General features: G+C 45.8%; 1 protein-coding gene across 2 annotated transcripts in view; it reads left to right on the top strand.

The window, feature by feature from the left end:
* mei4 (meiosis-specific, MEI4 homolog (S. cerevisiae)) overlaps positions 1-16,929 on the top strand; it is a 48,769-nt gene extending 31,840 nt beyond the window's left edge. For both annotated transcript variants that reach the window (XM_046299508.1, XM_046299509.1), the window contains exon 5: positions 15,708-16,929. In XM_046299508.1, coding sequence (XP_046155464.1) covers positions 15,708-15,941 — 234 coding nt within the window. In that variant the 3' untranslated portion in view covers positions 15,942-16,929. The remainder of the gene's footprint in view (positions 1-15,707) is intronic.
* The last annotated feature ends 8,625 nt before the right edge of the window (positions 16,930-25,554 follow it).

Here is a 25,554-nt window from a genome sequence, read left to right on the forward strand (position 1 = left end):
ACTATAAGTAATACAAATACTGAGCTATATTGTATGCTCCAAAAAATTTGGAAATTATACTGAACAAATATATAAACGCAACATTCAGTTAAGTTGAGTTACAGTTAAATGAATTCATTAGGCCATACATCTATGGATTTCACATGACTGAGCAGGGGCGCAGCCATGGGAGGGCATAGGCCCAATCAGAATGAGTTTTCCCCCACAAAAACAACATTTTGCAACAGCCATCTCAGTTTCCAGACTTGAACCCCTTTGAAAACCTGTGGTTTGAATTGAAGAGGACTCTACATAAGAACAGACAAAGGATATCAATGATCTGGAAAGATTCAGTATGGAGGAATAGTCTAAGATCCCTCTCAATGTGTTCTCCAATCTCATTAAAAATTTTAGAGAAAGGATCAGTGTCGTTATCCTCACAAGGGGAGGATAACGGGTGCCAATAATGTATTTTTCATTATTACTTGTTAAACCAAATCTCTTTCTCTGAGCAATTTTATTAATATAAATATAACTCAGAATTTGTATTTATTTTATACAGTCTTTTTTGCTCATCTTTATTCAGGATACCGATAATCATGGACAGAGTTTGATACTGAGTTTGTGCAGAGATCAGGTACCTGTAATATTAGAATCTTAGCATCACTAACATTATCTGTGGTCTACCCGCAGTGCATATTAATTCCATTCAGGCCACATTGGAGGCTGTTTTACCCTCGCCCATATTAACCACCAAATTATTACTTTTTCTGTCCTTCTCTATCAATTGAAAGCCTTTAATGTATTTGTTAACTAGGATCCCCATTTAGCTTTTGCAGAAGCATCAGCTACTCTTCCTAGGGTCCAGAGAATACAACAACAAAAAACATGACAAGTAACAAAACATTGATACACATTTAAAACACGATATACAAAGAACACTACCTGTGTGTGTGTGTGTGTGTGTGTGTGTGTGTGTGTGTGTGTGTGTGTGTGTGTGTGTGTGTGTGTGTGTGTGTGTGTGTGTGTGTGTGTGTGTGTGTGTGTGTGTGTGTGTGTGTGTGTGTGTGTGTGTCCTCACAGTCCCGCCGTTCCATGAGAGATGTTGTTTAATCCGTTTTTTAAAGGTATTTTGCTGTTTGCTTAAGTAATTGTAGATGGAAAGAAGTTCCATGCGATCAAATCAAGTCTAATTGTATTTGTTGCATGCGCCGAATTCAACCGGTGTAGACTTTACCGTGCAATGCTTACTTACGAGCCCTTTTCCAACAATGCAGAGTTAAAAAGTCAAACTAATTTGCAAAAATGTCAAAAGGAAATAGTAACACAATAAAATAACAGTAACGAGGCTTTATACAAGGAGTACCGGTACCGAGTCAATGTGCAGGGGGTAATTGAAGTATTATGTACAAGTAGGTGGGGGTAAAAGTGACTAGGCAATTCAGGATAGATAATGAACAGAGTTGCAGCAGCAGATGTGAAAGTGTGTGTGTTTTTTTCAAAGTAACCTTTATATAACTAGGCAAGTCAGTTAAGAACAAATTCTTATTTACAATGACGGCCTAGGAACAGTGGGTTAACTGTCTTGTTCAGGTGCAGAACGACAGATTTTTACCTTGTCAGCTCGGGGATTCTTTCCAGCAACCTTTCGGTTACTGGCCCAATGCTCTAACCACTAGGCTACCAGCCGTATGCGTGAGGGTAGTGAGTGTGCATAGAGCCAATATAAGAGAGACCGTGCAAAAGAAGGGGGGGGGGTGTCAATGCAAATAGTCTGGGTAGCCATTTGATTAACTGTTCAGCAGTCTGATAGCTTGGGGGTAGAAGCTGTTAAGGAGCCTTTTGGTCCCAGACTTGGCGCCCTTGTACCGCTTGCCGTGCTGTAGCAGAGAGAACAGTCTTTGACTTGGGTGGCTGGAGTCTTGGCTCTGTATAATACTGTGCGTTGCCCTGAATTCGTTTTGGACTTGTGGACTGTGAAGAGAACCCTGGTGACATGTCTTTTGGGGGGTATGTAAGGAATTCTCGTCAACCCTCAACCAGGAAATACTGGTATGCATGTTGTTGGTTCTGTATGTGCAGTTAAGGGCAAGGTGTGCTGCTCTGTTCTGAGCCAGCTGCAGCTTTGCTAGGTCTTTCTTTGCTGCACTTGATCATATTACCAGACAGTAATCAAGACTGGAGCCATAACCTTTTACTGCAGTGGGCTAAATCAGGGTCACACGGTGTTTCTTGGTAGTCTTAAATAAATCTACTTTGAAACAAAAATATACACCTCATACCTATGGTTATGGGCTTTTAAAAAAAGACACCTGTACCATGTCAGAGTTGAAATGTAGAAAATGTTTAGTTTGCATACCAATATTACACTTTTATATATACTGAACAAAAATATAAAACATGCAACAATTTCAACGGCTTTACTGAATTACAGTTCATATTAGGGAATCAGTCAATTGAAATAAATAGGGAATAGGGTGCCATTTTGGATACTGCCACAGTGTGTACCAAAGTGCTGGTGGATCGCAGGCTATGCATTTAGATGAGCGTTAATACTGAGCCTGCCCGCTGACTGGAAGTCTGGACACAGTATTGTTGCGTTAGTGAGCACTGAGAAGGGGAGCAGCTCTGCTCTGGAGAAGGGAGAAAATTGTATATTCCCTTATCTTTCCTCCTTGTCTGAATCAAACTGTGGGCTTTTCTGTTTCGCCTCTGCTCTGTCAACGAATCAATCTCTGTCTATCATTATATTACTACCCCTTTAGGCCTCTTGGCACAGCTTTATCATGCTGTCTATACTTTTTCTCTCCCAATCTCTGAGATTGTGATGGCTGACTCTCCAATCAGAGAGTGGGACTGTATGTAGTCTCCTAGCTTTAACGAGCCGCAAGTCTAATCAACACGGCCAATTGAATTCCGTTCAGGGTCCACTTCATTATCTCAAACCTCTGCTATCAAGGTCACAGCACATTGTGATTAGAATCCCTGCAGACAGACAGATAGATCCAGTACAGGAGGCCCTGACATCACTGAAGGCAGAGCCGGACTACCACATTTGGGGTACTTCCTGCATATCAAACACATTTTGTGTCGGAAAAATGTACGGTTTTATTATGCTATTCTACATATTATGTCATGAGGCTAAGAGAAAATGTTTGACAAGGGGGCCCCCAATCCCCCAAAACAAAAACAAAAAATTCACACATGTATTAGTACACACCAAACAGACACACACACAAACAGCATTACAAAGAGAAGGGACTAGTGGAAGTTGTAATTGGACAGAAGGAAAGCATGTATTACACAGTGGCATTACTTGTAATAATAACAGTAGCAGTGTAACGGCGTTCTTCGGACCGAAATGCAGCGTAGTGGTTACTCATAACTTTAATAGAAAAAAGTGACACATGAAATAACGATACAAAATACAAAACAACAAACGGAACGTGAAACCTAATTACAGCCTATCTGGTGAAACTACACAGAGACAGGAACAGGAACAATCACCCACGAAATACAAAGCGAAACCAGGCTACCTAAATACGGTTCCCAATCAGAGACAACAAGAATCACCTGACTCTGATCAAGAACAGCCTCAGGCAGCCAAGCCTATACAACACCCCTAATCAGCCGCGATCCCAAATATTACAAACCCCAATACGAAAATACAGTAACATAAACCCATGTCACACCCTGGCCTGACCAAATATAGAACGAAAACACAAAATACAATGACCAAGGCGTGACAGAACCCCCCCCCTAAGGTGCGGACTCCCGGACGCACCTCAAAACCATAGGGAGGGTCCGGGTGGGCGTCTGTCCATGGTGGCGGTTCCGGCTCGGGACGTGGACCCCACTCCATTAATGTCCTAGTTCCTCCCCTTCGCGTCCTGGGATAATCCACCCTCGCCGCCGACCATGGCCTAATAGTCCTCACCCAGAACCCCACTGAACTGAGGGGCATCTCGGGACTGAGGGGCAGCTCGGGACTGAGGAAGCTCGGGGCTGAGGGGCAGCTCAGGACTGAGGGGCAGCTCGGGACTGAGGGGCAGCTCGGGACTGAGGGGCAGCTCGAGACTGAGGGGCAGCCCGGAACTGAGGGGCAGCCCGGAACTGAGGGGCAGCCCGGAACTGAGGGGCAGCCCAGTACTGAGGGGAAGCCCAGTACTGAGAGAAAGCCCAGTACTGAGAGGAAGCCCAGTACTGAGATGAAGCTCAGGCAGGTGGTAGGCTCCGGTAGATCCTGGCTGGCTGGCGGATCTGGAAGAGACTGGTTGACTGGCAGATCTGGAAGAGACTGGTTGACTGGCAGATCTGGAAGATCATGGCTGACTGGCAGATCTAGCTGCTCTATGCAGACTGACAGCTCCTTGCAGACTGACAGCTCTGGCAGCTCCATGCAGGCTGACAGCTCCTTGCAGACTGGCAGCTCGTTGCAGACTGACAGCTCTTTGCAGACTGACAGCTCTGGCTGCTTCATGCAGACTCACAGCTCTGGCTGCTTCATGCAGACTGACAGCTCTGGCTGCTTCAAACAGACTGACAGCTTTGACTGCTCCATGCAGGCTGACAGCTCTGGCTGCTTTATGCAGACTGACAGCTCTGACTGCTCCATGCAGGCTGACAGCTCTGACTGCTCCATGCAGGCTGGCAGCACCTATCAGACTGGCAGCTCCTTGCAGACTGACATCTCTGGCTGCTTCATGCAGACTGACAGCTCTGGCTGCTTCATGCAGACTCACAGCTCTGGCTGCTTCATGCAGACTGACAGTTCTGGCTGCTTCGAACAGACTGACAGCTTTGACTGCTCCATGCAGGCTGACAGCTCTGGCTGCTTTATGCAGACTGACAGCTCTGACTGCTCCATGCAGGCTGACAGCTCTGACTGCTCCATGCAGGCTGGCAGCACCTATCAGACTGGCAGCTCCTTGCAGACTGACATCTCTGGCTGCTTCATGCAGACTGACAGCTCTGGCTGCTTCATGCAGACTGACAGCTCTGGCTGCTTCATACAGACTGACAGCTCTGACTGCTCCATGCAGGCTGAAAGCTCTGACTGCTCCATGCAGGCTGACAGCTCTGACTGCTCCATGCAGGCTGACGGCACCCTGCAGACTGGCAGCTCTTTGCAGACTGACAACTCTTTGCAGACTGACAGCTCTGGCAGCTCCATGCAGGCTGACAGCTCCTTGCAGACTGGCAGCTCTTTGCAGACTGGCAGCTCTTTGCAGACTGACAGCTCTGGCTGCTTCATGCAGACTGACAGCTCTGGCTGCTTCATGCAGACTGACAGCTCTGGCTGCTTCATGCAGACTGACAGCTCTGGCTGCTTCATGCAGACTGACAGCTCTGGCTGCTTCGAACAGACTGACAGCTTTGACTGCTCCATGCAGGCTGACAGCTCTGGCTGCTTTATGCAGACTGACAGCTCTGACTGCTCAATGCAGGCTGACAGCTCTGACTGCTCATGCAGGCTGACAGCTCTGACTGCTCCATGCAGGCTGACAGCTCTGACTGCTCCATGCAGGCTGACAGCACAGAGAAACTGCTCCATGCAGGCTGGCTCCATGCAGGCTGGCAGCACCTTGCAGACAGGAGAAACACCTGGCAGCTCCTTGCAGACTAGCAGCTCCTTGCAGACTGGCAGCTCTGGCTGTTTCATGCAGACTGACAGCTCAGGCTGCTCTTGGGAGGCAGGAAGCTCTGGTATCGCTGTAGAGGAGGAAGGCTCTGATAGCAGGGAACAGGCGGGAGACTCCTGAAGCCACTCTCTCTCTGCGCAGGAGGGAAGGAAGGCTCTGGCTGTGCTGAACAGGCGGGAGACTCCGGGTCGCGCAGGAGGGAAGGAAGGCTCTGGCTGTGCTGAACAGGCGAGGCGCACAGAAGGCCTGGTGCGTGGTGCTGGAACTGGTGCTACAGGATTGAGGACACGCACAGGAAGCCTGGTGCGGGGAGCTGCTACCGGAGGACTGGTGTGTGGAGGTGGCTCTGGATAGACCGGACCATGCAGGCGCACTGGAGCTCACCTGAGCACCTAGCCTGCCCAAGCTTACCTGGCTCGATGCCCACTCTAGCCCGGCCAACACGAAGGGCTGGTATGTGCTGCACCTGGCTATGCACCTGCACCCTCCTAATCAGCACAGAAAATACAATAACATAAACCCATGAGAAACACCTTGCGCTCCATAGCATAACACGGTGTCTGCCCGGTCTTTAAATAACAATAGCCCAACAGCAGCTGAGCACAGGGAGTTTGCGCATGCTCAGCAGCCATCTTGGGTTGCATAACAACACTGCAGCCATCTTCAGGCCTAATAATTTTGGGCTGCTTTTAGCAGACGCTTCCAACCGCGACTCGCAAATTGTGCATGCCTCTAGTTCTTTCTTGGGACGACGATATTTTCCCGGCTGCGCCCAGGGTCCTTTTCCGTCTAATATCATCTCCCAAGACCAGAAGTCCTTATATTGCTGCTCCTCACAATTAACAGGGAGAGTAGGCTCAGGTCTGACTCCTGACTCAGCCACTCTCTCTCTGGTAGCCCTCCCCAATAAATATTTGGGGGGGCCTTACTGGAGGTTGAGGTTTCCCCTCGCTCTGCGCCACCGTGTCTTTCTCTTTGACTCCATTCGCCTATAGCCCTCTTCGCATTGCTCCAGCGAATCCCATGCGGGCTCCTGCACTCTCTCTGGGTCGGCCGCCCACCTGTCGATTTCTTCCCACGTCGTATACTCCATGCCTCTGCTGTCCATAACGTCCTCCTTTTTCTGCTCCAGCTGTCGCTGCCTGTTAACACGCTGCTCTGTCCGTGTGTGTTGGTGATTCTGTAACGGCGTTCTTCGTTTGTGGAAAGAGAGTCGGACCGAAATGCAGCGTAGTGGTTACTCATGACTTTAATAGAAAAAAGTGACACATGAAATAACGATACAAAATACAAAACAACAAACGGAACGTGAAACCTAATTACAGCCTATCTGGTGAAACTACACAGAGACAGGAACAGGAACAATCACCCACGAAATACAAAGCGAAACCAGGCTGCCTAAATACGGTTCCCAATCAGGGACAACAAGAATCACCTGACTCTGATTAAGAACTGCCTCAGGCAGCCAAGCCTATACAACACCCCTAATCAGCCGCGATCCCAAATACTACAAACCCCAATACGAAAATACAATAACATAAACCCATGTCACACCCTGGCCTGACAAAATATATAACAAAAACACAAAATACAATGACCAAGGCGTGACAAGCAGCAGATAACTGTATAATAGCAGTGTACTGCTTTATTATTTAAATAACAATATGCAATACAGCAGCTAATGGAGTAGCGTAGCATAGTTGGAGGCTAGCAATGCTAGGGAAAAGCCATGGAGGCAGCCATCTTGGGTTGCATAACAACACTGCAGCCATCTTCAGGCCTATAGTAATAGTGGCGAGAATACTCCTAATGGCCTGCATCCTAAACTGTAGGGTTGGGCGGTATACTGTGTTTTACAATATACCAGTATTGATGAACGGATCGGTTTGCGTTTTTACTTTACCTTCTATAATAGTTTTTGAATGTTTGGTTTGCTAAATATGATACGCCGTATGTAACGTCCCTTTTTATAATTTGCTCAGCTACTCGAGTCATCTCTCTCCTCTCTCCATGCCGCTTCCCACACAGACCTAGCCCCGCCCCCTGTCACTCAAGGGACGCATTTGTTCGTTCAGTCTGCATTGTCAATACACCACATGCAACAATATTGGTGACAACAATGCTGTTTTCACTTTGCTTCTTCATTTAAATCCACTAGCGTTCTATAATTACACTATAAGTTTGTGTTTCTTACATCTGTAAATGGCTAATTTGTCTTTTCTTAGCTAATTTTAGATCTTCTGTATGGAAACTTGAACGTTGTTCGAATTTTGTGCAACTTCCGGCACGTGTTTACAGTGAACTCTGAGGCTGTACCCTTACAGTTTTAGACAGTAGCCAATAGGCTATTATTGCAATTTGAGCATAATGTAGGCTTATCAGAGTGGCCAACCAACAAATCCAATGGAGAAAATCCCATTACATTTTCACATGTAAATAGCTTTTGATTTCTATGATATAGCCTACAGCCTATATGTGGTGTTCAATGCAGGCCTATATTGCATTAGACTTTTTTACATTATGCAAGGCTTGACAGGATATTGGCTTATTTGTACATTCAAGCCGGTCTCAAAATACAACATTGCCCTGTTAATTAAGACAAAATATTTTTACCTGACTTGCTTTTCAAAGACAGCTTGAAATGTAGCCTACACGTTTTGTGTTTGAGTAGGAAGCAGTAACTCCCTATTGCTGACCTATACTTACCTATAACTGGGCTAATAACACACTAACTAGCAAAAGAATATCCACAAATGTGCACATGCACGGCTCTGATCTGAGCTGATCTGAAAAGCGCATTCACTTGCAGATTGAAGATTGAAAGACCGCTTGTGGGCTAAACTACCTGCTAATAGAATTCTACTCCTTTGCGATTTGGCTCTGCCTACAACAAAATCCACCTCAATCTTACAAGGTTAGATTTGTTTTGTTACATTGAAAGGGGGCTGAAAGTGCAAACTAATGAGGCGAACTCAGTGAAGTTCTGCGCAGCCTGGCATTTCTTCTGCGCCGCAGTCCTGGAGGAATGTTTTAGCTTGAAGTTTAATTGGAACAGTTTAAAACAATCAGAATGGAGAAAGATCCATTGAAATCACTTAGAATGTATGTGCTGACCCTTGGATGGCATACGTATTTATTTATTTATAAATACCTTGATGTGATATTTTGCCCATATCGCCCAGCCCTACTGTACTGTACCCAGAACTACCCCAAGGGCGTATGTGGCAGGGGCTTCTAACGATCACGGATTACAAAAAAAAGCCAGTCACATTGCAGACACCAATGTCGCCCTACTGGACAAGCTAAACAAACACCTTTTTCTCAAGGTTCAAGCAAAACGACTCTGAGCTGCCGATGAGAGCCTCTGAGGTCAATGAGGGTTACGTCTCCACGGAGGATGCATGCAAGTCATTCAAACATGTTAACCCCTCGCAAGGTTGCTGGCCCAGATGACATCCCTAGCCACGCCCTCCGAACAAGTACAGACCAGCTAGCTGTTGTGTTTTTGGACATCCTGTTGTGTTTTCCGTTATCCCCACCTGCTTCAAGATGTTCACTATCATCCCTGTGCCCAAGAATGGTAACTGAACTGAATGACTACAGACCCGTACCACTCAGTTCCGTCATCGCGAAGTGCTTTGAGAGGCTAGTCAGACTACATCATCGCCTCCCTCCCGACACTGAACCGTCTCCAATTTGCCTACCGCCCCGACAGATCCACGGACAACCCAATTACCATTGCACTGCACACTGCCTTCACCCACCTGGACAAGCAGAATGCATATGTGAGGATGCTGTTCATCAACTACAGCTCGGTTCTTCAGTACCATAGTGTCCCTTTATGCTCACCACAAAGCTCACAGCCCCGGGACTGAACTCCTCCCTATGCAGATGGGTCCTGGATTTTCCTGATGGACCCCCCCCCCCACAGGTGGTGAAGATAGGCAACATTAACTCCTCCACACTGATTCTCAACACTAGGGCCCCACAAGTGTGCGTCCTCAGTCTCCTCCTGTACTCCCTGCATACCCACGACTGTGTGGCAGTTTTTTTCAACTCTCATCATCAAGTTCACTGACAACACGACAGCAGTAGGCCTGATTAGCCATAACAGCGAGATGGCATTCAGGGAGGAGGTAGGCACTCTGATGGTGTTGTGCCAGGTAAACAACCTCTCCCTCAACGTCAGCTAAACAAAGGGACTGATTATGGACTTCAGGGGGAACGGGGCCGCCATGGAGACCATCAAAAAGCGTAAAATGGTCAAACCACACAGACACCGTGGCAAAGAAGTAACAACAGTGACTCTTTAACCTCATGAGGCTGAAGAAATGTGGCCTGTCCCCAAGGGCCCTCAGTCTTCTACAGAAGCACCATTAAGAGTGTACTCTCCTCCCTGCCACTAAATCTGCCATGTGCATGTGACTAAATAAAAATCTAAGGGGAACAGTAGGGAAGATGTGGTCTATGTAACATTAGCTATAACACTGATATGCATTAGCCTGCTAACACACTACATTGAATGAGACATGTAGCAGTAGTATAGTAGGCAGTAATACAGTAGCATGTTACATTTGAATAGATAAGGTACATGCAGCAGTTGAACCCTAACCCACTAGGTGTCCACTTTTCTTTTTTTCACCTTTATTTAACCAGTTAGGCTAGTTGAGAACAAGTTCTCATTTGCAACTGCGACCTGGCCAAGATCAAGCATAGCAGTGTGAACAGACAACACAGAGTTACACATGGAGTAAACAATTAACAAGTCAATAACACAGTAGAAAAAAAAGAGAGTCTATATACATTGTGTGCAAAAGACATGAGGAGGTAGGCGAATAATTACAATTTAGCAGATTAACACTGGAGTGATAAATGATCAGATGGTCATGTACAGGTAGAGATATTGGTGTGCAAAAGAGCAGAAAAGTAAATAAATATAAACAGTATGTGAATGAGGTAGGTAAAGTTGGGTGGGCTATTTACCGATAGACTATGTACAGCTGCAGCGATCGGTTAGCTGCTCAGATAGCAGATGTTTGAAGTTGGTGAGGGAGATAAAAGTCTCCAACTTCAGCGATTTTTGCAATTCGTTCCAGTCACAGGCAGCAGAGAACTGGAACGAAAGGCGGCCAAATGAGGTGTTGGCCTTAGGGATGATCAGAGAGATACACCTGCTGGAGCGCGTGCTATGGGTGGGTGTTGCCATCGTGACCAGTGAACTGAGATAAGGCAGAGCTTTACATGGTCACTTACATGGTCATTCCATGCACTAACCCAGTGGTTCCCAACCAGGGGTACTAGAACCCCTGGGGGTACTTGGCCTATCCACTGTGGGTACATGGGAAGCCTCATGAGACCATAGGTGTACTGGTAAAATACACGAGGGGGTACTTCAGGGGTAATCCAGGCAGAGCTAAATTCAGTTGTTGGTACAGTAACCAAAAACGGTTAGGTGCCACTGCACTAACACACAGTTAGGAAGTCCAGATTAGAGGATTGTCCATGTGGAAAGGGGAGAGGTCCAGTTGCTGAATTGTGATGGAGGACAGAGACGCTCAACCTGCCCTCCTTGGAACAACTAAAGCACCAGCAGGAATTGGGGGCCTGTTACCACCACCAGGTTAGACCGCTGATTGGCCTGGCCAAGGTCAGCTGACCCACACCAGGAGAGAGATCCAGAAGAGGTGTGAATAGGTTGGGGGCAGAGAGACCTGTAAACAATGGAAAGCCAATTCCCCGAGTATCTCTGCTCTCTGCTAGCGTAATAAAGGTCCTATTCCCACTATGAGATATGAAGGAGAGTCTGTAGAGCGGGGTGGCGAAAGATAATTCAACTTTTCAATTCACATTACATCTTTGCCTCCCTCACCTTTCGTTCTGGTTGGTAACACAACATTCTTGGTCTGCAGCTCATATTGACTGTAAATGGCACAGTAGCCACTAGCCAGTAAACACAAAAAATTCAACAATAGCAGAACGTGTTCTTCTAAAACGTATGACACTATTGAATAATACAACCAAACCATATTACACCTGAATAATGCAGCAATTCACAAGCATGTATGTGCAGACAATTTATTTTCTCGTACATTTAGCTTCAAGACCAAAGCACAGAGTTGTTAAAAGAGTGTGTCTTCATCAAGTAACGTTAGCCTATCAAAAATGAATGATTAACCCTCTCATGCCAATATAAAAGTACAGTAGGCCTACCTTACATTACTCCAAATCAGCTTCATTTTCCTCAATATCATGCAAATCATTACATATGCTATAAGCTCATTGCGACTGACAACATGGATATAAGTGAATTCACCACGATAAGCGGTGGAAGCCTATGGAAGCCCCCCCCCCCCCGCAAAAAAATAATCTGACTGCGAGTTACGACATAGTAAATCATAATTATGAGATACTAAATCATAATTATGAGATCTGTAAGTCATAATTATGATATAGTGAGTCTGGATCATGGACTTGAAAAGTAATCTGTGATTCAAACAATAAAGTGGCCCCTCTGAGAAAAAACAAAAAAAGCTGAGGAATGGGGCAGGAGAAATGTAACCACTCTCAAATATGTACATAGTCTCAAGGACTCTCACATAGGGATGCAAGGACTGACCATCCATGAGATCAAAATGATAGTTTTAACCATGTTTTGAAGCTTTTACAGCGTTTGTTTACAATTATATTGTTTACAAACAATGGAGTTAAACGAGCTTATATTTTGATTTCTGATGGCATAAGTAAGAACGTTGCTCAGGAAGCATTTCTAAGTTACATTCTTCAAGAATCAATGGCTATATATACCAGACCCAGATTGCCCCTTTAACAGATTGGATTGAATTAATGCATTAGTCATATCTGATCAGATGTGAACCAGATGTCATCAAGCAGGCACCAACTCATATCACACACACACACACACACACACACACACACACACACACACACACACACACACACACACACACACACACACACACACACACACACACACACACACACACACACACACACACACACACACACACACACACACACACACACACACACACACACACACACACACACACACTGTGATTGACTATAGGATATACAGTACATAAGGCTGTCCTTTGAAAGTTGAGGGCCTGATGCAAAGTGCACATTGGATTTATGTGATACAGATCACCTGAATGTGTATCATTATTATGACTTACTATCTAATTATTATGACTTACTATCTCATTATTATAACTTACTATCTCATTATTATGACTTACTATCTCATTATTATGACTTACTATCTCATTATTATGACTTACTATCTCATTATTTTTGACTTACTATCTCATTATTATGACTTACTATCTCATAACTCGAAGTCAGATTAAATCAAATAGATTTTGTGGTGGGAACAGACTTCCATAGTCAACTTGCACAATTAGTCTGTGCTTCAATCTGACCAACTGTAGCCTACTGATAACAACCACAGCTGCAGGTAACCTAGAGAAGCCTATACGCATCTGGGCAAACATAACTGTCACGCCCTGACCTTAGAGAGCCTTTTTATTCTCTATTTGGTTAGGTGAGGGTGTGACTAGGGTGGGCAATCTATGTTGTATTTTCTATGTTGACCTGGTATGGTTCCCAATCAAAGGCAGCTGTCTATCGTTGTCTCTGATTGGGGATCATACTTGGGCAGCCTTTTTTCCACCTTAGTTTGTGGGATCTTGATTTTGTATAGTTGCTGTGTAGCCTGCAGAACTTTACGTTCGTTTGGTATTTTGTTTTTCGGTAACAATAACGTCCTGTTTTTATAGCCTAAAATAGGCCCATTTATTTGTGTTCTGAGAATGTGAATGATCAAATTTGGTTTATATTCACACTTCGGGTGGCTAGGCAACCTAGTCCTTTTTAATCACAAATAATTGACTGGAATTAATCAATCAACACAATTGTGATGACATACTGTATGAGTATCTGTTTTATTACAGATGCAAAGGCCTACAGGATGCAACCATGCATACAGTGAGCGCAGCCATGTTTGTTTTTGTTCCGATCACAGTTGTCTCTGGCTGTGTAAAGGGTTTTCATGTTTTCATCCTCGCTAGGGTTAGGAGTTTTTCCAGGGTTGTTATTTTCTTTTACCATATGACCTGATCATACACTGTAACAAGGGTCTGCAGTTGATCAGGTACCAGATCAGGAAAAACTCTGGGCCCCAGGAAAACAATTTCCCTCCACCACTCTGGAGCCTGTAGTGCCACCTTTGAAATCACCACACAATGTTACAAATTTTAAAAAACATATCCGATTTGTATGACCAACATTTTACACGTTTTTGGTGGTGTGGATGGGCTTCCATACTTTTACATCGCTCAGTGCAGCCGGCAGCTACTGCGACAATTTCAGAACTGTCGGGCGAGTGTCGTAGCGATCTAGACTTAGCAAGTATGCACGCTTACATTTGAGTCATATGTGTAGCCGACGGTATTTTTTTGTCTTGGAGTTGTGTCTCTGACATAGGGTAAGAGAAGGCTGGGAGAAGTGTTCAGGAGCAACTGTACTGGTTTTCTACACCGTTACGTTATTCTCTGTATATCGGTTATGATGCGCAAAAAGCAGGGAGTTGTTTTAGTGACACAAAGATTAGAGGACATTGGTCTCCAAAGAGAAACGACTAAGGCTCTTTTCCTTCTGAATATCTCTTCAAGCTGTAAGGTGCCCAAAAGGTAGTTTTTTAGTGACTCGGTGTGTCTGGGCTGTTTTCCTTCTTCAGGAGGACTCTTATCTGCAGACCATCGGTGTTCTGGGGGTTTGTGAGCTACTCTAAATGTTTACTACTAGGCTACTTTAGTTTGACCCCTCAGCGTATTTTGTCTTTGCAATGTTGGCACAATACTCATGTCATGTTAGCCAGCAGAAGGCATTATCTGCTGCTGTTTATTGTGGTTGTTCGGTGCTATTCTCCATGGTGGCAGTGGTCAGCTCATTGAATAGCTTCCTCTGTTATAATTGCGGGATATTTACCATGGGACCTAAGTGGAAAGTGACTTCTGAGGGGAGAGGAACCCAGACCCCCCACCGCCACCGATAGAGGTCTTGCAGTTCATTTCAGGACTTCCTCTACCTTTTAATTTCCCAACCTGCTGCATTATTAATGGGAAAATGTGTGATCTTGTTTTCTGTGATACAACCTATTGGGCGAATAGATTGCATTGCGAAACATTTATAAGCCTTATGATTACCGTAGATATTTGATCATACTTTCCCGGGTTGTTGTGGTTTGGGAATACACCTCTAACACTACGTGAACCACTTGAGATTTGACACAAGCCTCGGAACCTGAGGAGCGGGAGGCAGGTAGGTAGATAGCCGAGCGGCTGGAGCGTTAGGCCAGTAACCGGAAAGTCGCTGGTTCGAATACCCGAGCCAACGACGTGAAAAATATGCCTGTGCCCTTGAGCAAGGCACTCAACCCTAATTTGCTCCAGGGACGCCGTACAACTATGGCTGACCCTGTAAAACAACACATTTCACTGTACCCATCTTATTTATTTATTTTAGTTTTCATGGCAGCAGCCATATTGAGACTATACCATTAGCACCCCAGGGAGAGGAGGTGTATGTTCGTGATCTACCCAGATGGGGTCCGAGTGAGTCAGGCAGGAGAGACTATTTCACATCCTGTCAGCTCTCTGGAGACAGCCAGCAGCCTGGAGCCGCACCTGACAGCCATCTGGCTGCTGTTCTACTCATTTTCACTCCACACACACAAACACGCATACACACACACACACACACTCACACAAACAGCACAAGCGTAAATGGCACTCATACCCATACACAAATACACGCACACAGTGATACCAGTCAACTGGAATTAGGCTTCAAAGCACACCTTTTGCACACAAGTACGTTTTTTTGTCATCAGTTTTTCTCTAAATTCGGTTGAGTGTATATAATTATTTTTCATTTCTCTTTTTAGAAGCCTGTAAAATTACCTGAGAGCAGGATGAGTTCAAATATTAAGTGTGAGATGCTGTTGGTATTTATTCCAGCCAGGTAGTTTACTTTAATTTCCTCTGTGATGTTTGTGTTTTTCAGGGGGAAAGCAGCGAGGGGCCCGGCCAGTTTGACATATCCCTGTATGAGAACTCCTTCTATCTGTTCTGGCTCCTGGAGCAGCTTCTTCAGGTCGGACAAGGACCTCCAGGGGCCACAGGGGAACTGGGCACCACTGGAACCCAGAGCAGAGGGCCCTTCTGGGCCGGCTGGAGCATAGCGTCTTGCTCCTGTCCGATGATTTCCCTCTGTACTCCCTCTACATGTGGCGGATAGGGGCTCTCCTCGCCCCCTCCGACATCAACAACACCCAGACCTGAGACTGCCGTTCCAGGAACGAACGCGGCACCGCCACACGCGTGTAATTCCACCTCCAGATCTTTCTACTTCAAAGGGCTGCAGAAGTTGGCGCAGTTAGTCAAGGAGGATTTGACTAACTTAGCAGGAATCAAAAGACAGAACTTGACAGGACTGGAGAATGAGGTGGTGGCTCCATTTGATATTCTCCTCGGAAGAAGAATCTAAAAATAGTGTTGTGGCTCGTATAGTAAGCTAAACCAATTATTATTGTGTGGCAATGTGAGAAAGACTACAGTGGATGACATTAGAAAAAAAGCATTACATTTTTAATTCGTTTTTATTTACAGACTGTAAATGTAGAATTAACATGCTGAGTATTGTATGAGCAGCTATTTATAGGAACATATTACTGTAAGGAAGGAATGTACAGAATGTTTGTGCTTACACATCCACGTTTTAATTTGTTGATTCTATTAGCAACATTTTTACTAACAGGACTTGAATAGAAAAAAAGCCTAAATGTTTTGTATTCCAGATTTTCCCCTTTCACTTTACAGATTAAAGTCCATGTAAATATTTTGGATTTTAGACTTTGATTTATTAGACCTGTTTATGGAAGTATTAGCTGATATATTTAACATGTTGTAATAAAAATAAGTCATCCTGCTCCTTACCTGATCTTTCCAAAATATTTGTATTTTACATCGCTCTATTGTCAGAATTTTAATATCTCAAACAGAAGGGCCCTGGACTGGGATTCTACTAAGATAACATATGGAATTGTTTTAAGATGGTAATACCAACTAACATTTAGCATGATTTTTAAAAATGTTTTATGAATAATTTCATAAAACACTGAATTTGGCCTAACTGCTATTAGCCTATAGAAACACATTGAATAACATTCATACATGGCAAAACAGATAGTCCAAAAATGTATAAAATTGAAGTTTGTTTTGAAGTGTCTGGCCTAAATCTGAGATATATAAAAAATAAAAATAAAAGCCAATAACCATTGGCCTCATGGTGAAATCCTTGAGCAGTTTTCTTCCTCTCCAGCAACTAAGTTAGAAAGGACACCATTATCTTTGTAGTGGCTGGGTGTATTGATACACCATCCACAGCCTAATTAATAATTTCACCATGCTGAGGGATATTCAGCGTCTGTTTATTTATTACAATATTTGACACATCTACCAACATCTTCCTTGTCCCATTGCGCTCTAGCGACTCCTTGTGGCAGCCCGGGCGCCTTCAAGCTGCCTCGGTTGCCAACTGGATGGTGTGTCCTCCAACACATTGGTGTGACTGGCTTCCGGGTTAAGCGAGGTGTGTGTCAAGAAGCAGTGCGGTTTGGCAGGGTTGTGTTTCGGAGGACGCATGGCTCTCAACCTACGCCTCTCCTGAGACTGTAGGGGAGCTGCAGCAATGGGACAAGACTAACTACCAATTTGGATATCACGAAATTGGGGAGAAAAAGGAGTTAAAGTACAACAATAACAAAAAACATAATAATCATAACCTCATTAACCACTATTATTTAACACAGAATGAGTCCATGCAACTTATAATGCAATTTTTACTCCTGAACTTCAGGCTTGCCTTAACAAAGGGGTTGAATACTTATTGACTCAAGACATTTCAGCAACCACAATTTCACTTTGAGATTATGGGGTATCAGTGACACTAAATTTAATCAATTTTAAATTCAGGCTGTAACAAAACAAAATTTGGGAAAAATAAAGGGTTGTGAATACATTCTGAAGGCACTGTACTTCCATAACTTTTACTGAAGGTACAGGGCTACCTTCAGACAAGTCTTGTGAGGCTTCTAGGCATCCTAGAGCAAAACACGTGTTTGTGAGAGTCATCATTCAGTAGAGGGGTCTTATTAATTTGTACACCAAACCATTACGACGCTACAGACATTTTTGTGAGAAGACGATTTTTGGGATGTTTCCTGGTTTGACAAACACCGCTGTAGCTCTGCCACCTTCCAACGCAGATGCGGTGGGTTGAATTGCGACCCATGCAAAAAATCTGATAACAGACCGATTTTTTACAATGCTATTTATAACGCTAATTAGATTTCCACGGGAGCACAGTGTCATGTCGTTGGCCTGGGGGTAGGTTTATGACAGTCATAAATACCTCTTTCCCCCCTTTTTCCTCTACCCTGCTGATGTGAAATTTGAAAATCCCTTGGTTAACAAAGAGATTCTGGGAACATCAGAAGGTGGGGGGAAATGAACTATATTCTGGTAATCCGACAAATTGAACATATGCGGTGGTACTTAATCAATTATGATATCAGTTCAGTTGTCATCTGAGACATTCTCATCAATGATAAGATGACATAAACTCTACAGTGGAAAGTCTGCACATTGTAGTTATCGGATTCACATGGAATTGTTGCGGGCTAGGAAAGAACAGACAGAGTATCCCTTCTATCACACAACGATATTACTACAACGTATCCAATTGAGCGCAGCTCAGAGTAAATATTTATTGCATTTTCCTTTTCCAAATGGGCGGTAATTTAGAATGCATAAGATACTGTAGGCCCAGACGGCATCCCCAGCCGCGCCCTCAGAGCATGCGCAGACCAGCTGGCCGGTGTGTTTACGGACATATTCAATCAATCCCTATACCAGTCTGCTGTTCCCACATGCTTCAAGAGGGCCACCATTGTTCCTGTTCCCAAGAAAGCTAAGGTAACTGAGCTAAACGACTACCGCCCCGTAGCACTCACTTCCGTCATCATGAAGTGCTTTGAGAGACTAGTCAAGGACCATATCACCTCCACCCTACCTGACACCCTAGACCCACTCCAATTTGCTTACCGCCCAAATAGGTCCACAGACGATGCAATCTCAACCACACTGCACACTGCCCTAACCCACCTGGACAAGAGGAATACCTATGTGAGAATGCTGTTCATCGACTACAGCTCGGCATTCAACACCATAGTACCCGCCAAGCTCGTCATCAAGCTCGAGACCCTGGGTCTCGACCCCGCCCTGTGCAACTGGGTACTGGACTTCCTGACGGGCCGCCCCAGGTGGTGAGGGTAGGCAACAACATCTCCTCCCCGCTGATCCTCAACACGGGGCCCCACAAGGGTGCGTTCTGAGCCCTCTCCTGTACTCCCTGTTCACCCACGACTGCGTGGCCATGCACGCCTCCAACTCAATCATCAAGTTTGCGGACGACACAACAGTGGTAGGCTTGATTACCAACAACGACGAGACGGCCTACAGGGAGGAGGTGAGGGCCCTCGGAGTGTGGTGTCAGGAAAATAACCTCACACTCAACGTCAACAAAACTAAGGAGATGATTGTGGACTTCAGGAAACAGCAGAGGGAACACCCCCTATCCACATCGATGGAACAGTAGTGGAGAGGGTAGCTAGTTTTAAGTTCCTCGGCATACACATCACAGACAAACTGAATTGGTCCACTCACACTGACAGCGTCGTGAAGAAGGCGCAGCAGCGCCTATTCAACCTCAGGAGGCTGAAGAAATTCGGCTTGTCACCAAAAGCACTCACAAACTTCTACAGATGCACAATCGAGAGCATCCTGGCGGGCTGTATCACCGCCTGGTACGGCAACTGCTCCGCCCTCAACCGTAAGGCTCTCCAGAGGGTAGTGAGGACTGCACAACGCATCACCGGGGGCAAACTACCTGCCCTCCAGGACACCTACACCACCCGTTGTTACAGGAAGGCCATAAAGATCATCAAGGACATCAACCACCCGAACCACTGCCTGTTCACCCCGCTATCATCCAGAAGGCGAGGTCAGTACAGGTGCATCAAAGCTGGGACCGAGAGACTGAAAAACAGCTTCTATCTCAAGGCCATCAGACTGTTAAACAGCCACCACTAACACTGAGTGGCTGCTGCCAACACACTGTCATTGACACTGACCCAACTCCAGCCATTTTAATAATGGGAATTGATGGGAAATTATGTAAATATATCACTAGCCACTTTAAACAATGCTACCTTATATAATGTTACTTACCCTACATTATTCATCTCATATGCATATGTATATACTGTACTCTACATCATCGACTGCATCCTTATGTAACACATGTATCACTAGCCACTTTAACTATGCCACTTTGTTTACTTTGTCTACACACTCATCTCATATGTATATACTGTACTCGATACCATCTACTGTATGCTGCTCTGTACCATCACTCATTCATATATCCTTATGTACATGTTCCTTATCCCCTTACACTGTGTATAAGACAGTAGTTTTGGAATTGTTAGTTAGATTACTTGTTGGTTATCACTGCATTGTCGGAACTAGAAGCACAAGCATTTCGCTACACTCGCATTAACATCTGCTAACCATGTGTATGTGACAAATCAAATTTGATTTGATTTGATTTGATTTATTGACGATAGCACAGCTTCTCCCTTTGTCCCTCAGTCTTCCCGTTCTTTCACTCAAACCCAGACCCTTTTCTTTTGTGTAACCTGCTGTCATATCTGTTCCACCCGCTAGGGACGTTTACCTTTATGACGTAATTTGTAATCAAGGTATGATTAATTCTTTGTACATGTAATTCTGTGTGATTAGTTAGGTATTGCTGATTCAACTTGTTAGCCAGGGTTCGTGAAGATAACCAAGAATTTACAACTTTCAGATGAGACTGAATTAAAGTGACGATTAATATGGACTGTTATTGATGTAAAATATGACTAGGTCTTTAAGAGTTTATTCGGAAGATAACAGCTCTATAAATATTATTTTGTGGTGCCCTGACTCTCTAGTTAATTACATTTACATGGTTAGCTCAATCAGGTCATATTAATTATGGAGAAAGGATTTTATAGAATAGCATGTCATATCACTTAATCCGGCATAGCCAAAGACACGACATCCGGCATAGCCAAAGACATGATTGTATAGATTGTCAGTGACATTAATTATCAGTAACACTAGAGTAAATCTGACTTACTGTTTTTACTATTGTAAGTCGATAGCAGGGGTATTCGACCAGGGTTCCGCTGCCCCTACTGCCAGTGGATTTTTTTCTCTCAATGTTTTGATGAATATCGCTAGCAACAACAGAATAAACTCATTTTGAATTACATACCTATAGTAGAAACGAGGAGAATATCTTTCTACTTATGTAAACTTCTCAATTTAATATTGAGCAAATTACACTCACTGGAGCCAATTACAGTCACTGGAATATCTGACATAGGCTTTGAATAAGCTACCAGTACAGCAAGTGTCATGCAGGTGATAGAGGACCCAAAAGCGACTTAACAGAAACAGAGTTTATTCAAGTCCAAACAGGGAATAACAGAAATCCTCTAGTCTGTAGAGGGGAATAACAAGAGAAGCGGCCACAGACTGCAGGTCGCTTCGGGTTAGGCGCAGGCCGTAGTTGACAGGGACACCTGCTCACACGCAGCATCTGATGAAGCAAAAAACACGACAGGACAGGGCGAAACACAATCACAGCACGGTGAATACTAAACAAGGAACCGACGGGACAGGAACGGAACACAAAGGAATAAATAGGGACTCTAATCAGGGAAAGGATCGGGAACAGGTGTGGGAAGACTAAATGATGATTAGGGGAATAGGAACAGCTGGGAGCAGGAACGGAACGATAGAGAGAAGAGAGAGCGAGAGAGTGAGAGAGGGAGGGGAGAGAGGGGATAGAAGGAGGGAAAGAACCAAATAAGACCAGCAGAGGGAAACGAATAGAATGGGGAGCACAGGGACAAGACATGATAATAAATGACAAACATGACAGTACCCCCCCACTCACCGAGCGCCTCCTGGCGCACTCGAGGAGGAATCCTGGCGGCAACGGAGGAAATCATCGATGAGTGAACGGTCCAGCACGTCCCGAGACGGAACCCAACTCCTCTCCTCAGGACCGTAACCCTCCCAATCCACTAAGTATTGGAGACCCCGTCCCCGAGAACGCATGTCCATGATCTTATGTACCTTGTAAATAGGTGCGCTCTCGACAAGGACGGGAGGGGGGGAGGGAAGACGAACGGGGTGCGAAGAAAGGGCTTAACACAGGAGACATGGAAGACAGGATGGACGCGACGAAGATGTCGCGGAAGAAGAAGCAGTCGCACAGCGACAGGATTGACGACCTGGGAGACACGGAACGGACCAATGAACCGCGGAGTCAACTTACGAGAAGCTGTCGTAAGAGGAAGGTTGCGAGTGGAAAGCCACACTCTCTGGCCGCAACAATACCTTGGACTCTTAATCCTGCGTTTATTGGCGGCTCTCACAGTCTTCCCCGCAGACAAAGGCAGACCGGTAATGAAGTCTAGGGCGATGTGAGACCATGGTCGAGAAGGAATGGGGAGCGGTCTGAGACGACCGGCAGGAGGAGAGTTACCCGACTTAGTCTGCGCGCAGTCCGAACAAGCAGCCACGAAACGGCGCGTGTCACGCTCCTGAGTCGGCCACCAAAAGCGCTGGCGAATAGACGCAAGAGTGCCTCGAACACCGGGATGACCAGCTAACTTGGCAGAGTGAGCCCACTGAAGAACAGCCAGACGAGTGGAAACAGGAACGAAAAGGAGGTTACTAGGACAAGCGCGCGGCGACGCAGTGTGCGTGAGTGCTTGCTTAACCTGTCTTTCAATTCCCCAGACTGTTAACCCGACAACACGCCCATAAGGAAGAATCCCCTCGGGATCAGTAGAAGCCACAGAAGAACTAAACAGACGGGATAAGGCATCAGGCTTGGTGTTCTTGCTACCCGGACGGTAAGAAATCACAAACTCGAAACGAGCGAAAAACAACGCCCAACGAGCTTGACGGGCATTAAGTCGTTTGGCAGAACGGATGTACTCAAGGTTCTTATGGTCTGTCCAAACGACAAAAGGAACGGTCGCCCCCTCCAACCACTGTCGCCATTCGCCTAGGGCTAAGCGGATGGCGAGCAGTTCACGGTTACCCACATCATAGTTGCGCTCAGATGGCGACAGGCGATGAGAAAATAAGCGCAAGGATGAACCTTATCGTCAGACTGGAAGCGCTGGGATAGAATGGCTCCCACGCCTACCTCTGAAGCGTCAACCTCGACAATGAATTGTCTAGTGACGTCAGGAGTAACGAGGATAGGAGCGGACGTAAAACGTTCTTTTTAGAAGATCAAAAGCTCCTGGGCGGAACCGGACCACTTAAAACACGTCTTGACAGAAGTAAGAGCTGTGAGAGGGGCAGCAACTTGACCGAAATTACGAATGAAACGCCGATAGAAATTAGCGAAACCTAAAAAGCGCTGCAACTGACACGTGACCTTGGAACGGGCCAATCACTGACAGCTTGGACCTTGGAATCCATCTGAATGCCTTCAGCGGAAATAACGGAACCGAGAAAAGTAACGGAGGAGACATGAAAAGAGCACTTCTCAGCCTTTACGTAGAGACAATTCTCTAAAAGGCGCTGTAGAACACGTCGAACGTGCTGAACATGAATCTCGAGTGACGGAGAAAAATCAGGATATCACAAGATAGACAAAAACAAAGATGTTCAGCATGTCTCTCAGAACATCATTAACTAATGCCTGAAAAACAGCTGGCGCATTGGCGAGACCGAACGGCAGAACCCGGTACTCAAAATGCCCTAACGGAGTGTTAAACGCCGTTTTCCACTCGTCCCCTCTCTGATGCGCACGAGATGGTAAGCGTTACGAAGGTCCAACTTAGTAAAGCACCTGGCTCCCTGCAGAATCTCGAAGGCTGATGACATAAGGGGAAGCGGATAACGATTCTTAACCGTTATGTCATTCAGCCCTCGATAATCCACGCAGGGGCGCAGAGTACCGTCCTTCTTCTTAACAAAAGAACCCCGCCCCGGCCGGAGAGGAAGAAGGCACTATGGTACCGGCGTCAAGAGACACAGACAAATAATCCTCGAGAGCCTTACGTTCGGGAGCCGACAGAGAGTATAGTCTACCTCGAGGAGGAGTGGTCCCCGGAAGGAGATCAATACTACAATCATACGACCGGTGAGGAGGAAGGGAGTTGGCTCGGGACCGACTGAAGACCGTGCGCAGATCATGATATTCCTCCGGCACTCCTGTCAAATCGCCAGGTTCCTCCTGAGAAGTAGGGACAGAAGAAACGGGAGGGATGGCAGACATTAAACACTTCACATGACAAGAAACGTTCCAGGATAGGATAGAATTACTAGACCAATTAATAGAAGGATTATGACATACTAGCCAGGGATGACCCAAAACAACAGGTGTAAACGGTGAACGGAAAATCAAAAAGAAATAGTCTCACTGTGGTTACCAGATACTGTGAGAGTTAAAGGTAGTGTCTCAAATTTGATACTGGGAAGATGACTACCATCTAAGGCAAACATGGGCGTAGGCTTGTCTAACGGTCTGAAAGGAATGTTATGTTTCCGAACCCATGCTTCGTCCATGAAACAACCCTCAGCCCCAGAGTCAATCAAGGCACTGCATGTAGCACCCGAACCGGTCCAGCGTAGATGGACCGACATAGTAGTACAAGATCTAGATGAAGAGGCCTGAGTAGTAGCGCTCACCAGTAGCCCTCCGCTTACTGATGGGCTCTGGCCTCTTACTGGACATGAATTAACAAAATGTCCAGCAACTCCGCAATAGAGGCACAGGCGGTTGGTGATCCTCCGTTCCCTCTCCTTAGTCGAGATGCGAATCCCTCCCCGCTGCATGGGCTCAGTCTCAAAGCCAGAGGAGGGAGATGGTTGCGATGCGGAGCAGGGAAACACCGTTGATGCGAGCTCTCTTCCACGAGCCCGGTGACGAAGATCTACCCGTCGTTCTATGCGGATGGCGAGAGCAATCAAAGAGTCCACATCTGAAGGAACCTCCGGGAGAGAATCTCATCCTTAACCACTGCGTGGAGTCCTCCAGAAAACGAGCGAGCAGCGCCGGCTCGTTCCACTCACTAGAGGCAGCAAGAGTGCGAAACTCAATAGAATAATCCGTTATGGACCGTTCACCTTGGCATAAGGAAGCCAGGGCCCTAGAAGCCTCCCTACCAAAAACTGAACGGTCAAAAACCCGAATCATCTCCTCTTTAAAGTTCTGGAACTTGTTAGAGCAATCAGCCCTTGCCTCCCAGATAGCTGTGCCCCATTCTCGAGCCCGGCCAGTAAGGAGTGAAATGACGTAAGCAACCCGAGCTCTCTCTAGAGTATGTGTTGGGTTGGAGAGAGAACACAATCTCACACTGCGTGAGAAAGGAGCGACACTCAGTGGGCTGCCCGGAGTAGCAAGGTGGGTTATTAACCCTAGGTTCTGGAGGCTCGGCAGGCCAGGAAGTAACAGGTGGCACGAGACGTAGACTCTGGAACTGTCCAGAGAGGTCGGAAACCTGAGCGGCCAGGTTCTCCACGGCATGGCGAGCAGCAGACAATTCCTGCTCGTGTCTGCCGAGCATGGCTCCTTGGATCTTGACGGCAGTGTAACGAGCGTCTGAAGTCGCTGGGTCCATTCCTTGGTCGGTTCCTTCTGTCATGCAGGTGATAGAGGACCCAAAAGCGACTTAACAGAAACAGAGTTTATTCAAGTCCAAACAGGG

This window comes from Oncorhynchus gorbuscha, linkage group LG14 (genome assembly GCF_021184085.1).
Source record: "Oncorhynchus gorbuscha isolate QuinsamMale2020 ecotype Even-year linkage group LG14, OgorEven_v1.0, whole genome shotgun sequence".
NCBI classification, from domain to species: Eukaryota; Metazoa; Chordata; class Actinopteri; order Salmoniformes; family Salmonidae; genus Oncorhynchus; species Oncorhynchus gorbuscha.